General features: G+C 41.6%; 1 protein-coding gene across 2 annotated transcripts; it reads left to right on the top strand.

Moving 5' to 3' along the window:
* Nucleotides 1-1,075: 1,075 nt before the first annotated feature.
* On the top strand, nt 1,076-26,118 carry PDXDC1 (pyridoxal dependent decarboxylase domain containing 1). Of its 2 annotated transcripts, XM_030229483.2 has the most exons (24): nt 1,131-1,191; nt 5,287-5,327; nt 6,880-6,953; nt 7,487-7,552; nt 8,744-8,827; nt 9,698-9,844; nt 10,397-10,586; nt 11,147-11,215; nt 11,706-11,784; nt 12,319-12,403; nt 13,265-13,313; nt 13,410-13,511; nt 13,675-13,800; nt 14,491-14,541; nt 15,442-15,505; nt 16,340-16,428; nt 17,079-17,184; nt 18,189-18,360; nt 18,989-19,107; nt 19,937-20,058; nt 21,929-22,021; nt 22,110-22,206; nt 23,301-23,405; nt 24,184-26,118. In XM_030229483.2, the coding sequence occupies exons 3-24, from the start codon at nt 6,880-6,882 to the stop codon at nt 24,441-24,443; spliced, it is 2,349 nt and encodes a 782-aa protein (XP_030085343.1). In that variant the 5' UTR covers nt 1,131-1,191; nt 5,287-5,327; the 3' UTR covers nt 24,444-26,118. The 2 variants fall into 2 exon arrangements, with proteins under 2 accessions (XP_030085342.1, XP_030085343.1); XM_030229482.2 differs by lacking the exon at nt 5,287-5,327 and having other exon boundaries at nt 1,076-1,191.
* The last annotated feature ends 104 nt before the right edge of the window (nt 26,119-26,222 follow it).

Below are 26,222 nucleotides of genomic sequence, written 5' to 3'. Positions count from 1 at the left end.
TGAGACAACTTGAGGAGAAAGGCAAATGGTGCGAGGTTATCGAAGAGACTCGTGTACACAGCTTTGTACAAACAGAACCAGTGCCACAAAGCGGATCTGAAATCCACGTAGTGAGGTGACACTGAGTAGTGACACCACGTAGTGAGGCGTCCTGCAAAGACCTTGGCCACGGAAGGAAAGGAGCGCATCCGGCAGCGCCGGGAGCTTCCCCCTGCTCCTGGCAATGGGCTCCGGCTTGACTGAGGGAACCCTCTCCAGGCAGGAGGTGGTAGTTCGCTTTGTGACCCGGATTAGTGCCTTTGAAACCACCATGAATTCTTCCATGAACAACTAAGAATAGGCGTGGAGGGCTTGTATATCTAAGTAAAATTTATTAAGAGTGTAGAGGGCGCTGCCCAGCGCTCGGCGGACACGCTGTGCCAGGACCCGGGGCGGCCCTTCCCGGCCCTCATCCCAACACATCCCTGAGCAAACAACGCCAGCTGCAAACAGTGCTATTGAATAACAGCAGTGGCACTAATAGGGCGAGGGATATGTAACGAAAAGTAACTCCAGCCTGGAAGAACAGAACTAAAGCTCAGGAAAAGCCCGGGGTTTGGGTCTCCGGGGGCTGCTCGTCGGACGGGAGCCCTTGGGCAGGTGCGTGCTGTCCGCCGCGGTTGTGCAGCGTGCCAGCGCGGGACCCGTACGCAGAGGAAAGGCTTTGGTGCCCCCGTAGGCGACAGCGGGGTGACAGCCGAGAGGTTCGTGAAGTCTGGAGCCCTGCAGAGCCCTGCCGGGATCCGGCCTGCCACAACCCGGCGCAGAGGGGACTCGAACCCGGGTAGTCGCAGCTCTTCTCCAGCACCGGCGTCCATCGCCGTTCGGACAGCGCTCCACGCGCATGGGACAAGATGTGTCACTGACCCGGGCTCTCTTCTGGACTGTTCCACCAGCTGGCGTGGGGGGGAGCGACCTCAGGCGGTGTGCGGAGCGACGGGCCGGCCCTGGCCCCGCCGCGCCGTGCGCAGTGTGCCCGCCGCGCATCCCCCCGCCGCTGCGGAGCGGTGGTGCGTGCGGCGGGGGGCGGGCCGGTTGCCCAGGTGAGCGCGCGAGCGCGGCCCGCCCCGCGCGGCCCCGTCAGCGTTGCCAGCGTGGAGCGGCCGGGGCGGCAGCGCCGGGCCCGTGGCCATGGACGGCTCGCTCGAGAAGGTCTGCGGGGCAGCGCCGAAGGGATGGGGACTGGGCCAGGGCCGGGGCCGCGAGCACCGCGGCGGGTGCGGTGGGACCGGGACCGGGGCCGGGGCCGCGGGGAGGGGCGCGGGCCGGCGGCGGCCGGGTCTCGGTGCGCGGCGCTGCCCCCGGGCTGAGGCGGCTTTGCCTGCCGGAGCCTTGGGGCGGCAGCGGAGCCCCCGGGCGTGTCCCCCACAGCCGCCGGTGTGACCGGCATCCGTGTCCCGGATCTGGAGCTAGGCAGAACAGCTACCAGGAAATGCTTCATGAGCAGGTTTTCTGCTTTCTTTAAAAAAAAAAAAAAAAAAAAAAAAAAAAAGATGGAGCTTATTTCCTGTCAGTGTTAGCCTTCCGCAGGATAGGAGAGGAAACATTACTAAATAAATTATTATTTTACGCATTATTTGAATTGACAGGGAGGCGTTCGCTGCCCCGTGTTTGCTGTTCTGCCCGTGCGGAGCAGAAAGCAAATATTGGCTCTGCCGTGCCCGGGGCCAGCCTTCTCCTCGGCCCCGTGGGTCAGAGGCAGCTCCGCACCTGCTGGGCCGGGGGTCCTGCCCCTCCCGGGGCTGTCCCGTCCCGCGGTGGCCCTGGGGACACCGTGCCGCCGCAATAACGAGTGCCTGGTGTGCTTAAGGCTTTGAATGCACACGCCCCTCCTTGCGTCATTACTATATGCAGCATGCTCGGTTTTATGCGATCCTTAGGGTGGTCCAGAGAAATCTGAATGGGATGTGCTCCAGTGAAATGGTCGGGAAATTCAGGAATATCTTTCTGACGTGGCTAATGGGATGGTGGCAAAAAAAGTTTGATACATTACAAGCTTTCTGCGGAATACAGTATTACAGAGTAACTGATAGTGTTTAAAAGCTTTTCTTGACTAGTGCTGACAGAAGTGACTCCTGCTTGTTCTGAAAAAAATTAATTAAGTAAAATTTCATTGGAATAGTTTGCAGTGTGCTATGAACTGGACTCAAAGAGAACCTTAGTGTGATACAGGGTTATTTAAAGAAGGTGCATTAGTACAGGGCAAGTGTGGTACTGACCAAGATCTTTGTTTGACCAGTTCATCATAAGAAGCAGTAAAGACCTGTAAGAATGAAATACCTAAAAGATGTTCATGTTTTGATTTTTCTTGATGTGAGGAATAGTCTATAATGGTCTGCAAAAACTTGCCTGCCTGATTTTTCAATATATGCAGATAGATATGTGTCAAGAGTTATCATTTTATTTACTTCCTCTCTTGTTTATCATGGCTTTTTTCCACATGTGTGATAAAAGCTGTAGTTCTCTGTATAATAAAATGCAATAATACAATTATGGTCTTCTAGATATTTAGCAGCAAGTGCCCTCCTGGAATAGTCTTTGGTTGAGATTGTGGTAAATCTGTACAATTTGCAGTTTATCAAGTCTTGAGCATGACATGTTAGAAGTCTTCTCCCCAAATATATTTAAAATTCCTCCAAGCTGGGATACTTTTTTCTGCAGAGAATGTCTGTCCACTTATCTCATGGACATTATTTAAGCATTATCATAGTAGATTTGAGACTTTTATTTGAACCATAGATTCTCTCCTTGCTGTGTGTTTGTGCAAGGTGACAGTGATAAGTACTTTTTAATTTGTATCAACATTTTGTTGCAACTTTATATTTTTCATGACTATTTTGGTACAGTCACCTAATGAGCTGTAATGCAGTGATGTTGGGTCACTGCAGTCTTTAGGGTCTTGCAAATGGAAAAAGATTTTTTTAGCAGATGAGAAATTTCCTGAGAATTGAAAACATTGCACAGTAGGACTGCAGTGAAAATCATTGCAGAATCTGACTCACAGGTGTGCACACCAAGCATCTCTCTTGGTTTGATTTTGCAAATTAACTTTGTTCCAGCAGCTTTTTTTTTGCATTATTTTTTAAGGTATTGTGTGTCATAAGTGATGTAATTATGACTAATTTTATCTGAAATTCCATATTCTTTTGTTGGGCTGAACTTGTTTAAATAATTATGGAAACCTGTGTTAGATTTCAGAAGTTTGCCTTAACAGAATTATTCTATTTTTTTTTCCCATTTGGATTTTGATAGAAGTGACCAAACTTCTGAAGGATTTTAAATTTCAAGTTAGGTGACTTTGTCAATGGGAAAACAGTGCAAATTCTTTCCTTGTAACTTCTTGCTATCTCTACAGCAGTATTTTCCCTAAACATGAAAAAAACTGTTTTGGTTTCTTGCTCAGCCTGTGGCTGCTGTCTTTTGTTACTGTGCTATTTACCACAACATCCTGGTAAGTTTACAGAAAACTTAGGTAGCAGAGCTGCATTAAGGTCCTGGCACATGTCAGGGGAATAAATCAAGATTAAAAGAGTGAATATCTCTAAGCAGAAGCTTTGTGATGACACAGTGTCATTTTTATTCAAGCCAAACAGTCATGAAGTGTCTGCTTTTTTTGTTATCTTAAACTTTTCTTACCCTGGAGAATAAAAACAATATTCTTTTGGCTGAAGAATACTGATATTGTTTGAGATTAATTTACCATTGAGAAGAGGTTGTGTTTTTGGTTTTTTTATGGTAGAACTTTCTATTAAGGTGTTACAGTAATGTAGTGGGGAAATTCCCATGAAACAGGGAATGAGCTATACTGTGAGTTGCTTCTCACAACATTAGTTTATGTAAACTGTTTAAAATTCATCTCTTTATTTCATTAGGAGCACAGCCTACAGAAATGCAAAACCAAGATTGGAAAACATTGGTATAGAAGCAGCATTCTCCCTTTGGAATTTGCAATTAATTTTCAGTCTTATCACAGTTGGAGAATGGCCCCTTATCCTCTCTCCCCAGTTGCCAAGTGACTCCAAGGTGTGACATTCTGCCTGTAAAATCATAAACAGTTCACAGTTCAAAGTACTTAATAAAATAGTAACAGATCAGGTACAGAGTAGGGCAGTGACTACAAACCAAAGCTATTGCAGGATAACCTTAGGGAGTTGGATTAACACATTGGAAGGCAGTGAATGATAAAAGTTGAAGCAGGCTGAGTGAGGTGTGTCAGGGGCTGAAGGAGGCAGGAGGTGCTGGGATGTGAATGGACCCCTGGAGGAAAAAGTTGTGGCTGGTGCCTCTTAGGGCTTGGAAGGATTTGTGTGTCTTGTAACTGCCCTGACCAAAGGCTGCCTGTGATCCAGGGAAAGGACTGAGTGCAGAAACTTCCTGCAGCTCCTTTAACCCCCTAAACACCTGTGCTGTCCTGTGCTTCGGGAGAGAGTGTTCAGGAACTCCTCCCACAGTTTTCCAAAACCAGTTCAAGACCATGAAGAAAATACTGTGTTTATTACTGCTCTTGTTATTCAAGTGTGGTCAGAAACCTTTCTTAACTCAATGGTTTGTTGCTGCAACTTTGCCACACCTATTTTTCTTGCTGCTTAAAAGAAGCATAAAGTCTCTGCTTCCCAGCTCCACGGCCTTACTAATGTGAGCAGAGGAGGAACAGAAAATTCAGCAGGTAAAGGTGGGCTTCTTCTCCTTCCAGAATTCAAAGGAGAAAATAAGCTGCTGCGTGTCCACTTAGCAATTGGAAAAAATCAGAAGGGATTAATTTTCCAATTTAGCCCATATCAGAATTCAAAGACTTTGTGGATTTCATAGCATTTTTTTTGGAGTTTAGTGTAACTTAGGAGTTTTAAGGCTGTATTTTATGTCGTTATTCTGGCAGCTTATTGGCAGAAGGGTTTCATGTGAGTGTAATTAGTGAGTGAGAGAGGGTGAGTCACAAGGTAAGGATGTGCAGTTTTAAACATCTGATGTCATTTCAGCTGGTGAATTTTATGTGAGTTGCAAAAAAAAGCAGCTCAGAGCCCTTTTTATAATGTCTCTACATCTCAAGTCCTCATTTACAACAGATATGAATGTTTGCATGTGATGCTAAGGAAGGTTCAAACAAGTAACTGCCTTCCAGCCATTGATGATGTTTTATGGCAGCCTGAATTAAATTGAGATAATCACAATCAGTAGATTGTGATAATTTACTCTTTTAAGGGCTTGCAGGAACAAAACTGATTTTTTTTTTCCCGAACTTCTTTGCAGAGTTTCTTTGACATGGTGCAACTCTGGAAACCACTGAAAATGTATGAACATATTACCAAAGATCAAATTTATATTTTTCCTTTGGTTATGTCTGTTTTCTTCTGAGTATTGAATGCTTGCTCTGTGTGTTTGGTGTTTTAAATCTCTGATGAGGTCTGGAACTTTTTGTGTTTGTGCTTAATTAGGCTGTGGTCCTCATACTCAGTGGTTGTTGTGCAAGTCAGTGTAGAAGTGTAAAAACCTATTTATTCCTGAATGCTGGGATTTCTAATAGTAAAATATTACTCAGTTCTTGCTCTATTCTTTTGTTTTTCCCCCAAACATTTGTTACTGGCCACTTCCAAAGCCATGGAATGGAGAATTGTCAGTCTTGGTCTGATCACTGTGCCCATGCCTGGCTAATGATTCTTTCAGCCACCTACCACTTACTGTAATGTGAGTTAAATCTCAAAATATTTGGTTAAAAATAGTCTTTGAACATATGGTAACTCTCAACTTAATTTTTTTCTTCCTCTCTTGATCAGTCCTCCGGATGAAAATAGTGTAAAATCCTCATGTAAATGAATCCCACTACCTTCTGTGATTAAATTTGCTTTTGTGTCTGCATCTGCCTGACTGAATGCATTTGCCTGTGGGATTTTTTTCTTTAAACAACCCCTGTCCTCCCAGCCCTAGCAGCATCCTGCAGGGGTCACCACCAGAGTCTTTGGTACATGGCTGATGGCTTGATGCTGAATTTATGGAGGTTATGCAGAGGCAGGGAGCAGGGACTCTGTAATGGAGGCACCTGAGTATCTCAAGGGGTTTTGCCATCTGATGTGATGGGGCTTAGCAGTGGTGTTGCCTTCTCCCCTCACACTGGGGGATATTTAATTTTCAAATATAGGTAAATCAGGCTCTGCCAAATGGCATCTTCCACATTCTCTGGGAGCTTCAAATGACATCAAATCCTAAAATGGGTAAATGCTCCTATCCAGGTGTCTGGTGTCAGTGTCACAAGCTTCTGTCAGGCCTCTTGGGTTCAAGTTTATGAAAGAGACTTCTTCACAGCCAGAGCACTTCTTTGGAAAATACTTTGAGCTTGTCATTGGTTCAGGGCAAATAAATTCCGTGATTTTTAAACTCTTCCATCCTGGCAATATCTGTGGTTACCTGATTTCAGCAGTGAGATCAGGATTTTTGGCCTGTTCTGTGCAGCTGGAGGATAATTGCTGCATGTCAGCCTGTCTTGGCTGCCTGCTGCATGTTAGTTTCACTCTTCTGTCAATGTGAAAGGAATTTCTCCAATTAGTTAAGATTAAAAACTGGCTTAAAGGTACAAGAAATAGGGAAAAAAATATTTATAAGGGTTTTTGGGTTGGGTGTTTTCTCATCTGTTTTGAAAATTACTGTTGTAAAAGTCTGCTGGGGAAATGGCAGGGAACTATGCCATTTTATTTCTCATCTAGGGCAGTCTCAAAGGATACTTTCTTGTCTTTCTAGATCCAAATGTTGAGGTTTTAACCCCTTCTAGGATTTATTATATTGTAGAGACAGTAGTAAGACAAATGGGTTTTGATATTTTTTTGAAAGTTGCTATCTTTTTCCTAAAAGATGGTGGACCCTACTCTAGCAGAAATGGGGAAGAATCTGAACGAAGCAATGAAGATGCTGGAAGACAATCAGAGGTGTGTGCAAAGCATACAATAAAAAACAATAGCTGTTTCTGCTAAGGGGAGGGTTATTTGTGTCACTGGCATTAAGCAGAGAAGCACCTCATCTTCCTTTAGTTTAAGGTCACATTGTCATTCTGAAGCTTACACCTACACAAATCATCTTTGCTTCTCAAATGCTGGGATTTTTAAAGTAAATGTATACATATTGATGCACGTTCTCTAATACCCCAAACAAGTCTGTTTTTCAAAGTTAGGATTTATTATTATTATTATTTTTGCTGCAGTGCCAGAAAGTTTTGATTCCTGTATATATGAGATTCTTCTCTAAGCTTTCTGTTAAAGAACTAAAAACCCCAACAACTTGGGAACTCTTTAATTCAGTCTGAATGAAACTTTTGTGTCAATCTCACCTGGTTTATTTCTGAACCTGTTGTTAGTGAAATAGATGTGTGTCAGTATGCATTTCTACAAGTCAAATTTAATTGCATATTTGATGTTATCAAACACAAGCTAAATACGGAGTTTATTCTGTGTCTTTAACTTAGGAAAGTGGAGGAAGAAAATGAAAAGAAATACACACGGAAGGATATTCCTGGACCACTCCAAGGCAGGTAGGCAGCAGCAATTTTTAGATAATGCTCTTTTCAAAATCTTAAACTACACATAGCATGTTTGTCTTCCAAGCAACTTGCATTAATGGAAAAGTTAACATTTTTCAGGCATCATATTAACTTTTTCCCATACTCCCATAGGGGGAAAAAAGTAATACTATAATCATACCAACTCTTTTCATCCTCATGTAGGAGAGAGAAAAAAAGATTTCTTGTCCTCGGTGACTGAAATTTTGAACTCTTTGAATCTGATGAAGTAGTGGTGCCTACAGCTGTGATTGTTTACTCAAAGTAAACATAAACCTCTATTGAATTAAAGCACCCAGATTAAAAAAATAGCTGAGACTGATAAGGTATAAAACAGTAAAAAAAACCAAAACCAGCAAACACCCCCCCCCAAAAAAAAAAAAAAAAAAAAGCCAAACCCCAGGAACCTCCCACCTTTTCAGCACAGCAGTGTTTAGAAATTAAACAGAGCTCTTGTCCATTAGGCAAGTAAGACCATTGTACCTGAGAATGAAGATTTAAATTGGTTGTGTCCTCTGTGGGAGATGATCCTGCAGGAGCTCAGGCTAGCACTTCAGAAAATATCACATGAGCTATTTAAGTCTCTGCTGTGCGGGAACTAACCCTGGTTTTAAGTGGAGACACTGAGTTATCTTTTCTATGAATAAAAAGCAATTTCAACCATCAGTGTAAGTTCTTACTTAACTACTGTTAATTTCAGTTGGAGTTAGAAAAGTTGAGGTGGATCTTTTCCAGTTTTACCATGTCATGTAAGAAGTGTAACATAGCTTGTGTCTGGCAGAAACTGAGATTTTTAGGAAATTGTTGAAGAGGTGTGCTGAGTTATGAGCTGAGGCTGGTTTCAGGTGAAGTGAAGTGTGGATCCTTAGCTACTGCCTTGGTTGGCTGTGTAGCAATAAGAATTCAATGTTGGCAAGTCAGATTTTTCAGACCAAATTTTCAGGTGTCAGTAGATTTGTGTTTCTGAGTCGCCTACTATAAGCAAGTAGGGTTTTTAATTGATTCAGCATCCTTACCTTTGTGATCAGTTTTCCTGAGACCAAGGAACCATTTCTGTTGCTGTACTCAGCATTCAGTAAAAGTGGAGTGTCCCAGATGGTCTCTTTTAGATGCTGGTATTTTCCTGTCTGTGTCTCTTTTATGTGGCTTTGTTTCCCCTCCCAGTGGCCAGGATATGGTGAGCATACTTCAGTTAGTTCAGAACCTAATGCATGGAGAAGAGGAAGAGGAAACTTCACAGTCCTACAGGTGAGGCCAACATCAGTTCCTGGATGTGGATCCACTTAAGTTCTATATGTGTTTCAGTATATATAATTTCTCTATATATTTTAGTATATATACTTATATGCCTAAGTATATATATTATGTATTTTAAAGTGTAAAGTATTGTGCAACCAGGTAACTTCTTAAAGGTACCTTACATTGTATAGTGAAGCAAAATAATGCATGAGGCTTGGCTTTCTTAAAATTACAAAGCTTCCATTACTAATTGCAAAATTGAGTTATACAAGGGAAATGTTTCTCATCTGACAGCTCATTTCTTTCACTTCCTCAAAGTTGTTTTAAGTCTTAAAGATTTGAATACCAATAGATTTTTATCATGTATCTCTGTAGATTTTAAAGTGAAAGGAAATAAAATTTGTTTCCATTTTTCAGTAAAATGGAAATAGTATTAACTGATCTGCAAGAGGATTATTGAAAACTAACATTCAAACAATATGTTCAAGATTAAAAAAAAAACAAACCACCAAACAAACCCCAATAAAGAAAAGCTGTGCCTCTAAAAATAGTAATGTAAGTGTTCTGAGTTTTCTGTGCATAGGAGAGAAGGGTATTAATGCACTTTCAAGTCCTAGTGCAGATAAGGTGCTTAGTTCTAGCTCATATTGGCTGTTTCAAAAGCTGTGAGCAGCTGGCCAAGTGAGGTGCTCTGTGTGCACTGGCAGCTTAGCGTGTCATACAGGAGGGTGGCTGCGATCTATTGCACTTCTCTCTGCTAAATATCTAAATTGCAAATCAACCAATTCTGCCAGTCTGCATTAAAAATCCATAAAGCCCATATTACTGTAATGCCCATGGCTCGGGTTTGATTGGCAGTTCCTCTGTTCTGCCTTGCAGACTTCAGAATGTTGGTGAGCAGGGTCACATGGCTCTACTGGGACACAGTTTGGCTGCTTATATATCTGTGCTGGACAGGGAAAGACTGAGGAAACTTACAACCAGGATCCTTTCTGACACTACTCTCTGGCTCTGCAGGCTTTTCAGGTGAGTCCCTGGGAATAACTGCTGTGACAAGGTAGTGATAATGTTTAAAAATGGATGTGACTTGACTGAGGATGTCAGCTAAAGAAACCACCATGTCACAAACTTAGAAATCCTTGGAAGGGCTGAACGCAACCTTAACCTAGCCTAAAGAATATAGGTTGCATTATCTTTAAAATTAGCAATCCAGAATTTAAATCTATATTAAAACCAGAATGAAGCCTTTTGTGTGTTTTTTTTTTTTGTGTGTTTCCTCCCACACTCCACTTTTAGTAAGCAAGGTTTTGAACTCTCTAAAGGCAATCTTAAAGGAGCACCGATGTTTCTTTCTTTCTTGCACTGAGTCTAAATGAAAATATATACTAGGCTTCTCTCACTGTTGATCTCAGCCTGTCTCATAAAAGTTTTCTTTTAATCTACTTTAACCTGGGAAAATAGAAGGTTTTTTTGTTATCTTCTCTGTCCTGTCGCAAGCATTTTTGTTGATCAGTGTTATTTTGGTCCTTAAACTGACTGTTGGTTATGTTGCCTGTATTTACTTGGCTTTTCTGGCAGGTATGAGAATGGATCAGCCTATTATCATGAAGATGATCGTGAAGGTCTCCTGAGAATCTGTCGCCTTGTAATTCACACCCGCTATGAAGATTATCCACTCGAGGGCTTTAACGTGCTCTACACTAAGCAGCCTGTCATATACATCAGCTCTGCAGCCAGAGCAGGCCTGGGCCAAGCTCTCTGCAATCAGGTAAAGTCAGGCAGGGGGTTGGGGGGGGTTCAGAACCTGCCTGGCTTCATATTGCCTGCATAGCTTTGGGGATTTTGGCAACTTATTTTTCCTCAGGGTGGAAATAACAGCAAAGAAAGCAGAGTCCATACTGGGCATAACCTCAGCTGTAGTAGACCATACGTTTAAAATAAAACCATTTGTCTGGGAAAAATACTTTGAGTTTTTATTTACAGCCTGTGTTTCACAGCAGTGATACAGTGGGAGGAAGAGAAATTTTCTGAATATTTCCACTGAAAGCATCCTGCGTGCTAACTGTGTAAAAAATGAGTGATTGTTTCTAGGCTGCATTGTGATTTACATATGCTGTTGGTTGTGTGAGATAGACCTGAGCCCAAACATGCATAATCTGTCCTGTGCTTTTTCCTTATTAATTTGATTATAAATTTTAGTAGAAGACTTACTTTATAATGTAATATTAAGGTTTCTGTTGTCACACTGGTTTTTGTGTCACTCTGTATTAGTGAACATATGAAAAGAGTATTTATTTCTCAGCTGAAATTCCATCATTTCTGTTGCAGTTAGGGTTACCCCTTTCCTGCATGTGCCGTGTGCCTTGTAACACTATGTTTGGATCTCAGCACCAAATGGTAAGTTTGTCTTCTCTAAGAGCTCTTTCTGTGCTTTGGTTGGTTTTTAAGCCTCATTAAATGAATATCAAGTATGCTGTTAGAAAAAGCTATTAATACATTTACTTTTTCAACTTCTAAGTCTTCTGTGTTAAAGCTGTGCGAATCATAGATGGAAATTTTCTGAAAGCAGTTTGTCTCTTGGTCTTGTCATTTGCAAAATATTTTAATGTCTTTTAAGTAAAGTGCTTTTTAGAGCAAGATTTCTAGACTAGGAATAGTTGGAATACTTTCACAAGCTACATGGTGTATTTGTGTTTTATTTTTCACAAATGCTTTATTCAGATTATTTTGCTTTTGAGAGGAAGAAAGTGCAAGCCAAAACCAAAGACATTGAGAATGTTTCCTTTCAGAACTTCAGAATGCTGTTCATTTTCAATCTTAATGCATTTTCCCAGTTCAGCAGAAATAATTCAGTGTTTGACATACATTGTTTTCTTCCTGATACCAGGATGTTGCTTTGTTGGACAGACTGATTAAAGATGATGTTGAGTTTGGAAAACTGCCTTTGTTGCTTGTGGCCAATGCTGGTAAGTGCTGTGGACAAACAATCAAAAAGAACCCCATGCTACTTCATGAATACATATACAATAAAAGACCAAAAAACACATTAAATAAAAATCTAAAAATTTTCTTAAACAGCTCAGTGGTAGCATATTAAAAAATAACAGGAAATATCTTAATGACAACACAATAATTATCTGTCCAAAAGGGATTTTATTTAATGAATTCAAATTTGGATTGTGCTGTTATAGTTCTGCATCTGTCAGTTGATGTATTAATATGATTGTAACTTCCTTTAGTGAGTGCAGATCTCTTGTTAAAAATCAGTTTTACATTAACACTTCAGGATTTTTTGATGGATGTGCCATCAACTTTAACTTGAAAAATATTTTTTTCTTCTCGTTAATTAAACACATGTACAAAATTTGCTGTAAGTATGAATGAGGGAGGTGGCTGTTACTTGCTTGGGAGCTGGAAAGTGATCTGAGTCCAAGAGGCTGATTTAGTAGAGCCTCAGTGCAGGCTGATCCTCTGTCACTGCCTTCTCCCTGTTCAACCAGGGACTCCAGGTGCTGGGCACACGGACAAGCTGGGCCGGCTGAAGGAGCTCTGTGAGCAGTACAAGATGTGGCTCCATGTGGAAGGGTATGGAACTGGATTACTGCTCTACAACTGTCTTCATTAAAAAGTCTGACTAATAGACACCATCTAATGTAGCAGCTCACACAGAGCCATAGGGCCAACTTGAGTTGGTCATAGCAAGCATTTTATATGGTTATAATTTTGTTTTTGTGAGATAGAAATTGATTTACACACAGAGGAGGAATTAATTGGAGAGGTAATTTCAGCACAGATTGGTGATCACTTTTATTCAGATGGTAATCTTATCTGCGCTTGCTTTGAAGAGCTTGAAATATTAATAAAAAGACCTTTTATTAATAAAAAGGTCAGGAAGGCCTAAAAAGACCTTCTAAGTCAGGGAGGACATTATACATTGGGATAAAGCCATTTATTGAGAATGAAATGGCATTTCAATGAAGGTTGTCAAGAAGGCTTCAGCAAGAGCAGTGTGTAACAGAACTGGGAGGGGGATTAAACCAAGAGAAAAATAAATTCCAAGAACATGGACAATGTCAATGAAGACTCCAGTGCTCTGAGATTATTTTTTTTGAAGCTGAAATAAGGACAGTTTCTCCTGGTATTTTGTAGAATAGCTGTATTTGCATACTATTTATTTCTGATACCAAATTGATGTTAAATTATGGATATGACCTTGGGTGATGATTTCACCAAATGTTGGACTGAAAATTTTTAGAACAAAGTAGGTTTTTACTTTTGAGTTTTCAGTCTCAGAATACCAAGTAGCAACATCTCCTGCATTGTTAATGAAAATTATATGGAAAAAAACTACCTCCCTTTACACATCAATATGAAATATTTAAACTGCAGATTAAAATGCTGTCTCTTACATATTTAATATATGCTAAATTCACTTTTTTTTTCCAGTGTGAATCTGGCAACTTTGGCTTTGGGTTATGTCTCCTCTTCTGTACTGGTATGTTTCACTATATCTAGAAACTTTAAAATGTGCTTGTGTAAGGTTAATCAAAATATATATGGCTTATATGGTGCTTATTGTAATAAACTTCAGGCTGCAACAAAATGCGACAGCATGACTCTGACTCTGGGTTCCTGGCTGGGGCTCCCTGCAGTGCCTGCAGTGACACTCTACAGACACGAGGATCCATCCTTGGTATGTTCAGATTCTCACTTACCATCCTCCAGATCCTGGGATTCTGGTTCTGGTCAGTGTGCTGCCATGTTCCTCATAAGCATCTAAATTACAATTTCCAAAGCTGGCAGAAGTGGCAGCATTGAGGAGAGGTTAACAGTGCTTTGTTTGTTTTCCTCCTCAGTCCTTGGCAGCGGGGCTGACATCGAGCCAGCCCGTGGAGAAGCTCCGTGCCCTGCCCCTGTGGCTCTCCTTGCAGTACCTGGGCCATGATGGCATTGTGGAGAGGATAAAACATGCCTCACAACTGGTGAGCAGCAGCCCAGCAGGGATTTATGACAGCTCCTAACAGATCTTTCTGGTTATTGTCATGTGTTGTAGAAGACTCAAAATACTGCAGTTGTTGATAGTATAACATTGGGTTTCACCCACTATGAAAGCACAATGTTTGAGGCAGGGTTTGTGCTTTTACTGTTAGATAGTATGTATATTTTTATAAATGAGAAAAAAAATCTTTTTTCTTCCTAGACAGTGAAGTAACATACTAATTTCCTTTTTTGTCACTTCTCTTAACTATTTTTGCTTGAAAGCTCTTGACAGAGACTTCATTTTCCTACTTGGCATTGTGTTGATTTAAATACTGGTAAATTACTTTTAGTTAAAAGGACTTCAAAACGTTTCTTGAGGTACAAGTGCACTATGTTTGGAGTCCTTACTTTAGTAAAAGTCAAGTTCCAGTATAATGTGTTAGCTACAAAATGCAGTGCTTATATGCAAAATATTATTTCTTAAAGGTCACACTTTGTGGTCAGTGGTTTACTAAACCCAGAAAATACTTTTCTGTTGCATTCCAAATTGAGAAATGAAAACTGGATGAGTCTTACATGTTGGAGGGGTTTGCTCCAAAATTGTGACTGTTTAATGTTTTTCAGAATAACTTTTAACTTCTAAAACTGTATTTCTCTCCTCCATTTGTTCACCTTCTGCTCTGGTCTTCTAGAGTCAAAGGCTGCTGGAAAACTTGAAAAACCTGGATTTCATTAAAACCTCGGTACCGTCTGTTTTTAATACTTTGGTTGTATATCTTAGTTTCTGCCTGTTATGATAAGAATAACTTTGACCAGAATAAATTACTCAAAAATATTATGTTAATCATAACCATTGTTTTGAAGACACTTGGGATCCTTCTAATTAAGTTCTGGTGTTCAGTGGGAAGCTCATGGCTTGGCTGTGTGTGACCTTTGGATCGTGTTTGTTCCATTGCTCTGTACTGGTGCACCCATGGGAGTGCAGAAGAGCATCCAGAAGTTGTGTTCCAAGCTTGATTTAAATCTATTTAGAACATGGCTTTGCTCAGTAATACATCTATGAAACCAGTTTCCCTAAGTGTCTCTAATCTATTCTGGCTGCATATTACCCTGCTGTTGAAATCATATTGTGAACCCTGTGATATTGTACACAAAAATTATCCCAGCTGAGGTTTCTACACCAGAAACAGGTTTAGAAATCACAGCTAATGTATTCATTCCAAATTCAGTTTCTGTGAGATGTCCTGTCCAGCAGGGTTTGCTTATTTTACTCTGACCCTCACCCCCAAATTTTAGTTGACATTTGATGTACAGAAAATTTAGTCAGCTTACTGAGTAAGCTGTAAAGTACAAATGGCCTTGGGAGTTCAAGTTATTGTATCTCTTACCCTCCTACTCAAATAAATCTTGGCATTTTTAGGATTATGAAATGTAGTCTCAGACTGTCTCCAGAAGTAGCACAGTGTGTTTCTCCAAAGCAGGAGCAATTACAATCTTACTTTTCCTGCTGGAACTTTCTTGATGTTTCCCAGTGATTCTGGGGTGATTTTCAAGAGAGCTCAAGCTTTGCTCGGCAGCGTAAGGAATTGTACATAGTGTTAAATCTTTAAAAAAGCAGGGGAAAATATTTTTTTTCTTTTAAGGTTGAAGATGAACTGAGTTCACCAGTGGTGGTTTTCAAGTTTTTCCAGGAATATTCAAAGAGAGGTATGTGATTTATTTAAAACCGAACAACAACCAAGAAAATACCCCTCTCTATACAGTACTTTAAACTACTAATTCACCAAATGAATTTGAGATAAATGTGACGTAGTGCAGTTCTCTCATCTAACATGCTTTTAAAAAGGTTGTGAGTGCTGGTTATAATCTGTGACAAATCATACACGTGATAGCTTCTTTTTTTAGACAGACTGCAGTGTTTGAAATTTTCGTAACAAGTAATTTTCTGCCTTCTTGAGTGAGAAGATTTGCATATGATTTTGATCTTGGGAGTAGATGATGGAAGTTTCTTATAAGCTGCAGGCAGAGTATGAGTGTACTGGTGGGGAGAGATTTTGGTTTGTTCAGGTATGCTGTTCCTTTCAAACATTTCATAGCTCACGGCAAGTACTACATTGCTGTGGTTTACTGATTACAGTTCCTGTTACAATTTTAAAAGCAGCAGAACACATTGGGAACAGCTCTGGAAATGCTGTCACAGGTATTAAATATGTGCACCCTCTGTGACAGGACTTTGCTTTGTGAAAACACTGGTTGTATTTCCATTGGGGCATTTTAACCTCAAAACTCAGAAGTATCTTACTGGTTTGGGGTTTTTTTTCTAAACTATTACATTCAACTCTGTTTTACTTCCAGTATTTATCATGTTCAACATATTTTTACAAAAACATCCATGTTCATCTGCTCCAGGCCCAGTATATGGTGTAGATGTGTGACATTAGCTAGGAAATGTAATTGTCTTTTATCTAGATTTTAGGTTGTCTTTTATTTAATTAAGTAAATAAAAGTCCACTTCTGTGATTCTTGTGTCTTTGGATTCAGATCAGACCTCACATGCTGCACAGGCCTCAACTATTCAGCACCCCATAATAAGCAACGAAGGGCACATTTATGACACCTTCAATCAGTGGGTAAGAATGGAGGGGACTGACAGTGGAGTAGTTCAGGGTGTCATCAGGAGCTACAAACCCTTTGTTAGAGTAGCTTGAAAGATGTTCTTGATCTGATTTCCTTTGCAAAACTTGTAGCTGTTTAAAAGATTAATTTGCTCTTAAGCAAAGTTGCTTTCACATTTCTGATCATTTTACACATAATTAGTAGTAAAATCATTCCTGAATCTTAAGCTCTTGGTTGTTCCCTTGATCTTGTGGGAATATGTGTAAACTTCAGAATTCTTTTAAATCAGCCAAATGCTCTGTTGCCAGTGTCTGTGTATTCCTGAACAGACAGCTGCCTTTTCCAGCTCTTGAGTTAATTCCATAAGCCTGTGCTGGCAGAGGTGGGCACATGGCTGGTTGGATCCCTTGTGCAGTAATCATGGCACACCTAATGGCAGTGACAATTTTGCAGAAAATTCTGACTTGTAACACTTTGCAGTTTATTCCAAATTTCCATGTTTTTAAGGATCTGTTGAACTCAGCCCTATCTCACCCGCAAGGTGAAGTATTTGGTGCAAGAACTAAATTTGAGGGAAAACTGTGTCTGTGTTGTTCCCTGAGCTGAGGCAGGGCCTGCAGGAGCCATCCCTGTCCAGTTCCCTAACTGTGCCTTGTCCCTGCAGCTGGGAGAGCAGCTGGCACAGCTGGTTCCTGCCAGTGGAGTCGATGTGGTGGAACTGGAGGATGAAGGCACATGCGTGCGCTTCAGCCCGCTCATGACTTCTGCAGGTAACACTCACTCCAGCCAGCCCCTTCTAAATGCTGCCCTTTGCTGTGCAGTGGTACAACAATCTCCTGGGGTAAAAGCAGATGTGCTCAAGAAGCTCCTCAGGATATTCTCATGTGAGGAGGATTTTCTTATTAGCAAACCAAAACCACCTCATCATTTTGCTGCACCCTGGCACTGGGTGCATTAATGGGAGCTCAGCTGTTGTGGGTCACATTGCCCCACTATCTCTGCGGAGAAACACTTCCTGGTTACTTTTTAAACTCATTAGGAAAAGCAGTTAATTAAGAAAAACAGATTCTTTCTCTCAGCTGCTTAACACTAGATGCCTGACCTTTCTACACAAGTGTTTCAACACTGCAATGGTGCTTGTGTTCAAAACACAGCTACTTAGCTGGAATATTTATTTACTAGACCTCCAGGGTCTTCTATAACTACTGGTGGAGGGGGGATATAAAAAAATCTGTGTTTTGGAAAGCAGAAGCACAGAGCAGTGTACAGGGCTCAGGGGGTGCACAGTATCTCCTGTTGGCTTGAGTGGGGTGAGGGGCTTAGGCTGTAGAACAGCTGACACTCATGAGAGAAGGTCCTGGTGTACACAGAACAGCAGATTTTAGAGTAAAATTTCTTGGTGATGCTGTGATGGTTTGTTTTATCCCAGCATGGAAGCTAATTCATGTCCAGCTGGGCTACAGGAAGAGGATGTTTGTGGGGTTTTTTTAATGCTAGCTACTGATGTAGTGTAAAAGGATATTGTAACATATCCTTATTAGTTTGTAACAAGAGAAAATCCTTTTTATTAGTTTTTATGAAATGCTTACTTCCTTTCATTTTGATGTCTCAGATAACTGAATCAAAGACCCACTTACGTAGACCAAGATATTCAATAGCATCTATAAATTATATTTGTGGTTATCTTGCAGAACAGCTCCTTTACAAATCCTTAATTCAGACATCTGTGACACATCTCTCACACTTACCACACACTAACACTTCTGCTCTGCAGTTTTAGGAACTGAAATACAAGACATTGATCACTTGGTAGACTGCTTAAAAATGAAGATTCCGGTGTTGACAAGCACACTGCAGCTGAGAGGGGAGTTTGAGCAAGAAGTGAGAAGAACAGTTAGCCTGTTGTATATTGAAGATCTTGGCTGGCCAGGGTTAGGTGTTGTGAGGTAAATTATTTTCTTCATGCTGTATTTGCAAACTCTGTGCTTGAGCAGACAGGAGCATGTGGTCTCTTCAGTGGTCATTTGGATGTTTTGTTTGCTGATTGTTTTCTGGCTTTTCACCCAGCTGAAGCTTTTGAGTGCTTTTGAGGAAATTGCCTTTATGAAGTAATTTTCTTTATTTGTTAAAGAAAAGCTGAAGAGCTGCTTTGGGCACCAGTTGTAACACTGGAAGCAGTGTGTGTGTGTGGGATGTGTAATGAGCAAGTGCATTCCACTGTCTTTAGCCAAGCATAACTTCTGGTTTTATCTATAATGGCACTCACAGATATGCTGAATAGACTTTAAAAAATCCTCCAGGTGTCTGCTCTGATCATTTGATGCAGCCCTCTGGGAAGGATTCTGTATAGTCAAAACAGTTCAGGTGTAATCAATATAGCAACCAGAAATCTATTGTGTTGAGTTTGCAGCAGCAAGCTCAGCTCACCCCCCAGTCCCTGATGATAAATGCCACTTAACTTGCTGGTAGGAGCTGTAATGTTCTGAGGTTTTGGTTTGTAGAAATGTGCTAAATGTGTAGGTCCTTCTGTATGCACTGTAAAGTGAAATTGCTATCTTTTGGCTTGGTTTGAAGGTACAACTATCACAGTGATGAGAAGAATGATGACAAACAAGAAAAAGAACTAGAAAAAATCAATACAGAACTTCTGAAAAAGTTAAATGAGCTGGAGTCAGATCTCACCTTTTCTTTGGGTAACTGCACTATTTAAAGAATTTCTTTTCAAGCTAGTAGTCATTCTCCTGGCTGTGCTAGAATGATTTGATAGGTCATTATAATGCAGAATGAGCTGCTGCCCATGTGATTATTGCAGAAGGAACACCTGTAACTGTTCCCTCCTCCCCCGTGTTTCAGTTCAGGAGTGCTCACCAGGTGAGCTGTTCTCAGAAATCCTTGTGAAAACTGATGTGTGGGCAACTAGACCAAGAAGGGTTCCTTGCCAGAAAGAACAAAAGCTGCAGCATTCCTGGGTGTAGATGGAGCCTTCTCAAGTGGTGCTGATCTAGTGGAAAGCTGATCTCATTCCAAACTGGCACCGATGGCCTCGTTGCTCTCTGTGGCTTGATTAAAAGCTTTAGATGACTTTTGTGATAATTAGCAACACTTTCACATTTACACAGTGCCACATGATAGCTGAAAGTATTAATTTGCTTTTTCAGAACTCTGACCTTTTTCTAATCAGCTGTCAAAAATTAAGTGCCCTACGGTTGTGGAACCAAGTAATCTGTAAATGGCTGAAAGTTAAGGAGTCTAAAGCATATTCAACACTGGTATTTACAACACAACTCCTTGACTGTATAAAATATCCACTGTTTTTCTTGCTCAGGTGATGTTTTCTGTCTTTGAAAACCCCCAGGGCTGAACTGTCTTGCCCTGCATAATTTGTACCCACACAGATCCTGCCCTTAGGTACTGGAGGGGGGATGTGTACTGGGATTTCCAGATTTACAAGCATAAGTGCTGCAGCCCTTGCAGGATTGCAATTTGTTTAGCACAAAGCCCTGACTCTCCCTGTGCCCCCAGGTCCAGAATTTGGAGGGCAGAAGAACTGTGTTTACATTGGCATGGTCACAGAGGATCTGGATGTGTCAGAGCTGGTTGAAACTATTGCAGCAACAGGCAGAGAAATTGAAGAAAATTCAAGAGTATGTATTAATAACTCAAAAAATATTGAAACACCTTTTTTCCTCCCCTTTCATATTGGCTTCAGGACATGGTTTTGTTCATTGTGAAAGTAAAAGTTGTGCTTGCCCACAAGAGTTTTAATTACTGTGGAAGAATAATCTGTGTCTACATACAGAGAATTATGGATTAGGATATTGTGTGGATGTCTGAATTTGTGTTCATGGTTCTGTGTGCAGTAGTTCTAATGAAAACCTTCATTCAGTTGTACTGAAGTAGCCTCATTTTATCATTCAGATTTTAAGCTGTCAAAAAACAAAAGTGAAGGTGTAAGTTGATTTTGAGCTGGTGTTTCTCTTCACTGCTAGATGTGGTGGGATTGAGATTCTTTATATACCAGCTTTAAGATAAAACTATGCTCTAAAATATGTGAAAAACTTTAAATTGGTATCTTAAACCCAGAAATTACAAGTTACCTATTGAAGTAATAAAGCCGATGATGCAACTGCTATTTGTCAAAGCATTTACCTGAATGGAGTTCTCCAAATGTTCTCTAAAATAGAATTCCTAAGTGAGATGCATTTCATCTGTCCTTTCATTCTGTTAGTGCTGGGCATTTAATTTTCTTACCTCAAAAATAAATAGAACTTCAGAAATCCTTTGCCTATTTCTGCTCATGGGAATGTGTTGATTATGGCAATGAATTTTTTCTAGCAGTGATTTCCTGCCCACTCTTCACTCCCTGTGCTGCTTAGAGGGTGACGTGAGGAATGTTTTGTCTGTAGAGCACCTTCAGTTTTTTAACTGTTGTAGTGGAGAGGTTGGAACTGAAATGGCCCCTCGGATCCTGAAGGTTCCAGGGAGGAACAGTAGTGGAAGAGTCAGAAGGGTGCAGTCCTTGGGAGCAGCTGCAGTAAATCTGTGAATCTTCACCATGTGATCCAAAGCTGGGAAGCAGAACCCATTTGTGATTGCCCTTTGCCCTGCTCAGATGAGGAGGGTTGGTACAAGGAGGAGGATTTTACAAAAAGCCCACATCAGTCCAGCTGCCCTGAGACATGCAGCAAAGGCACTGAAAGGCAGCACCAAAGCTGAAGATGACTGGGCCAGAAACACAGAGGTTCTTCCTGGTACTCTGAATTCCACCCCACTGCCCTCCCTCCTGTAGCCAGGGACTACCAGGGGTCCTGAGCTGCCATGGGGGTCAGTTCCTGGCTGGCCTCTCCCTGAGGGAAAAGGAGCAGCTTCCTCTTTATCCTTTTATTAGCTGACAGGAACACAAATTTTTGGCATTTTGGAGGAAGTGCTTGTCCTTGTGCAATGTTAAAACTAACATCAATATATGGAAATTGGCATTTGTCTCACACAAACGAAGACGTAGCTTCTTGGGTTTGTTAATTCCTTGTCCCTGCAGCTGTCCCAGTAAATCTGCCTGCCCTTTGCAGTATAAAGCCTTGCTGCTGCAATGTGAACCTATAGGCTGACACATAGCTTGTTACTGTGAGGCTGATTTAAGTCCTGGGTGTTTCTAGGAACCAAAATGTACTCTATAAACATAAACATTCTTCCAGACATTCATCTGAGGAACATTTATATGCTAAGCAGGTTTTCAAAGAATTTGGGTCATAGGCTTGTTTCTAAGAGTGAAAAAAAGAGTACCATTCCTGTTTAAAATTACATTATTTCCTCTGGGTTTATGTGTTAAAAAAAGCTGCAGTCAGCATGTGCATTCTTTAATTTATAGTCATAATGAAATAGAGATTGTCACATACTGTCTTAAATTGGAAAAACATCTCACTACCCTGTTTCCATCCTGAAAACCTGAACTAAAAAGAGTTTCAAGTCCAAATAATACATATTCTAATACATATCCTTATTTCTGGCTTTTATTAGCTGTTGGAAAACATGACTGAAGTTGTTAGAAAAGGGATACAGGAAGCTCAGCTTCAGCTTCAGAAAGCAAATGAAGAACGACTGCTGGAAGAGGTGAGGCCCCAGCCAGCAGCCCTGTGGTATCCTGAGGTGACTCACCCCCCTGGGGGCTCTTTCACCACTGTTGGGTTGTGCTTTGCAGGGGCTGCTGCGACAGATCCCAGTGGTGGGCTCTGTGCTCAACTGGTTTTCTCCCTTCCAAGCCTCGCCCAAGGGAAGGACGTTCAATTTGACAGCAGGTAGGGCATGGGGCACCTGCAGCTGTGCCATGCTGGCACTGGGGCTGTTCAGTTCTGTGCTCAACCTGCAGCACACATTCCTGTGCTGTTTGATCATGAGTGACATCATCCACCTTCAGGATGTACAAGAACATGCTTTGCACTATTTCTGTAACACCCAGTAAGAATCTCCTGCTCTCTTGTACAGTTTACATTTTGTTCTTGCATGTTGAATCATGTTAAAAAAGCCATGACAGACACTGGCAGTTATTAGAGGAATCATTCCTGTGACCTCTGGTTGCATATCCTGGAGGAGCTGGGGGTGGCTTGGCCTTAGCACATCGCTCCTCATGTGAGTGCACGTGCAGCCTCTCCCCTGTTCCACTGTGGCCCTGAACAGGATGTCTGCCTCAATCCTGCTTTGGGATGGCACCTGGCTGTTGCCATCCTGGTTTGTGCTGGTCTGTGTGCTAAACTGCCTGTGTAGCAACTGGAGGACAAGTTAAAGTCAGCTGGGGCCAGGCATAACTGGGCTGTGTGGGAAACTGTAGCAAACTCTTATTTTACTCCGATTTGTAATTTATGTCTGGGGATGTAGAAGGAGCTGCCTATAAGCTTTTACATCAGTAAGACTGATGTACCAATGTAATGCTCCCTGAAATGATAAATTTTCACTGTAGTAGTACTGTGGCAGTCACAGAAATTAGTATTCCTGGGCTCAGCAGAGTATCTGGCACACCCAGTGGCCCACTGTCTGTGTGTCTGTACCCTGCAGGGAAAGCTTCCTGCTGTGCTCAGGGCCTTTGTGACTCTGGATGCACCAAGTGGCAGGTTCTTAGAGCAGAGAACAGCCCCTTCCTTCCCCTGGGAATGCTGACCCTGCATGGCTGGATGCCCCTTCCTGGCAGCTGGGCAGATGTCACATGCCCAGGGCAGGAAGGAAATGGGACTACAGAGTGTAGCTCTGAAATGAGGGTGGGGGGAAACAATTCACTTCTGAAGTGTCAGCACTCACATCCCTGGGTTTTTAGAAATGTATCACCCCCATGTGACAGTTTGAATTCAAATACTGCTGTTTCAGAAGTTTTAGTCAACCTACTTTTTTTAACCTGCAGGCTCTCTAGAATCCACAGAATCTACGTATGTTTCAAAGGCCCAAGGAACAGGCAGCACTCCACCACCAACTCCCACTTCCAGCCTTGCAAAACAAAGACTTCCTGGTAAGTTTCTGTGTCCAATTTCTAAAACTTCCCTGACAGGCAGACCCACATGATTTTCCATCTTATGTAACATCTGGAACTAGAGCTCATCTTCTACCACCTTAAAAACCTTAATGTACCCATGGCACAGAACACTGCCCCAGGCTGTTATCTTTCCACATATTCTTCCTGGGACTATAGGAAGTTGTCCAATTAACTGACAACTGCCCAGGAAATCTAGAATCTTCCTGTGGAATATTAAAAGGTTATTGAGCTTTAAAAATGAACAGGTAAACAAGCCAAATGTTTTATTTGAAATAAAAGCATAATAACATGTAGTCATGTACTTCAGCAGCTGCATTTCTGTTGCTACCAAACATTTTGTGGCCTAAGGCATTCTGAGGTGAAGATCTGTTAAATCTATGGCACTCTCTGCATAGTTGTATTAGTAATTAATGCTGATTTGCTGGAAACCCAGCTTTAACTCACCTTCGGGGCTGGTGGCTTCCAGCCTATGACTTTCAGTCCAGTTGTTTAACCTGGAATGATTTCAGTTTGTAAGCAGGCAGCCTGGCTTCAGCTCAGTTTTCTCCATCTCTGCATACACAGGATACAGTAACAGGTGCTATTACTTTGCAGACCTGTTTGGGTCTGTGTTCAGGGTCCAAAGTAGCAGGCAAACAAAACCTACTTCTCTGCTGTTACAAAATTCCAATACTTCCTTTGGAAACTAACTTGTGCACACCAGGGTTTGTATTTGCTGTCTCCATGGGTACTGAATGCTTCAAACACTTCACAGGTCAGAAAGCTTTCAAAAGGTCTCTGAGAAGCTCTGATGGGTTCAGTGAGACCAGTTCCATCAGCCACTGTGATGACCTGGACAAGCTGGATCAAAGACCCTCAAATCTCTCCCCTGGCCAAGAGCAAGGACCTTTGGAGGTCGAAAGAGCAGAGGAGCAGAAGGAGGCGGTGCAGGCAAAGACAGACACTGAGGACATTCACAGTGACCAATCACCACCAGACTGCACCAAGGCAGAGGACCAAGCAAGTCAAAGATAAAATCCAGAGTGTGGATTTCAGACTGTGCTGAGGAGGCCCCTGCCCAGGGAGGCAGGCTGGTAATGGTGCAGTGAAGATGTGAGCAGTGCCACACACAGTACAGTAATAACTACTGTAACTTATTAACTGGGATTTTGCACAAATATACATTCCCTCCCCTGGGACAGAGATTTGTCTTATTGTACACTTGTTACAGTTGCTTTAATCCTCTCCATGTTGGTGTCACCAAAGCTGTAGTGAAATTTATTGAGTGCTCATGAACGTTTGTAAAAACACATGGCAGTTATCCTTCCTGCAGGAGTCCATGCATGACAGATTGCTAACCAACCACTCAGCCATGCACATGATGAAAAATACACTCACCTAATAATTATAAAATATCTTACATTACTATTATTTATAAAAAACAACTGCCGGTTGTTCACCTTTTTAGTATTTAAAATTCAGTTTAGGCTCTCCTGCAAAACTTCTCCTGAAGTCACCCTAGTTCTGTGCTGCTGCTTTTCTGTTACCTTAGCCACAGCCTGCCCCAGAGCTGTGGGGTGGGGGGCCCTGGGGAGGGACAGGTGCCCTGTGGATGGGAGTCACTGAGGAGCACTGGGCCATCAGCCCTTTGTTCCTGCTCTTGCACCACTGCACCCCCAGCCACGGCCCTGGCTACAGAGGGACTGAGTGAGTGAATTTCCAGCCTTCTAGAAAGCAATAGTGCCTCTGCATGCCTGGCCAGCTTCCTACCCCTGCCCTGGGAAGGAGCACAAGGCACTGTTACTTTCCTTTACACGGCATTTACACACCAAATACGGAACATGTTCATGCAGTGTAACTGGAGTTCTTTCTGTTGTGTATTTTTAAAGATAGCTGTAGTAAAGCTTGAAAAACCAATACATTTGTGATGGTTTTGACACTTATTTTTTGAATAACAGTAACTTACTTATGGTAGGAATTGTACAGAGTCAAAAGAAATTATTTAGGTTATTTACATACAGCACAACTTCAAAGTGTTTGGGACTACTTAATGCACAAGCAAAGCTATGAATAAATCAAAATCCAAAGTGTGAAAGCCCTCCCCCAAATCATCTTAATCACTTCACTGCAAATTTTCAAAGCCTCTTGTGGAAAAGCCATCTTTGGCAACACTTGCTTCCCCCAAGTAACCCAATGGTGATACAAACCCTCCCCTCCCTCTAGAACTGGATACAAGTAGTGCAGTTTGCTCCATTTGGGATTTTTCCTCCCTCCCTTTTTCCCCCCACAGGTATCCCTTAATACCATAATGACAGTAGTGGGAGTGGGACTTAATTTGATAATCTGCAAAATTTGAGGGATTTAAATTGTACTGGCACCTGATTTGACTCTCAGCTTCTGAAGCCTGCAGTGCTGGGATGCCATGAACAAGGCTAACTTTGCTTGGGTAATTTTGGGTAATTTATGTAAATCAGTGCAATTTTTTCTAAAGTGCAAAAGCAATTAAATTGACTAGTCTTCCTCCTTGGTTTCTTTAGTGCAATGAAGTATGTTAATAACAGTAATTTGTTGGGGATAAAAGTTTATCCCCACAAAGATTAATTTTTAATGTTTTTATACTTGGAAATGTTAAATCTGTAGTTTTGTTGGAATGAGCTTCATTCTTTAAATAATTACCTGAATGTTTCAATAAAGATACTTCAAATTATTACTCTGGAATTAAGTTATTGTTAAAGGACACCTTGCTACATTCCAGCAAACTCTTTCTTTCCTTGTGTGTGCCAAATCATTTAATGAAGTGCATACCAGTGCAGT

This window comes from Serinus canaria, chromosome 14, assembly GCF_022539315.1.
Source record: "Serinus canaria isolate serCan28SL12 chromosome 14, serCan2020, whole genome shotgun sequence".
In the NCBI taxonomy this organism is placed as follows: domain Eukaryota; kingdom Metazoa; phylum Chordata; class Aves; order Passeriformes; family Fringillidae; genus Serinus; species Serinus canaria.
The sequence above is the reverse complement of the archived record's forward strand: the minus strand, read 5'-3'. Positions and strand labels throughout refer to the sequence as shown.

Excerpts from the sequence above, each read along its gene's own strand:
- PDXDC1 (XM_030229482.2), top strand. The coding sequence starts at position 1,171 with ATGGACGGCTCGCTCGAGAAG. Across the intron at positions 13,314-13,409 it reads ATGTCTCCTCTTCTGTACTG|GCTGCAACAAAATGCGACAG; the intron begins GTATGTTTCACT and ends AATAAACTTCAG. Across the intron at positions 13,801-14,490 it reads TAAAACATGCCTCACAACTG|AGTCAAAGGCTGCTGGAAAA; the intron begins GTGAGCAGCAGC and ends CTGGTCTTCTAG.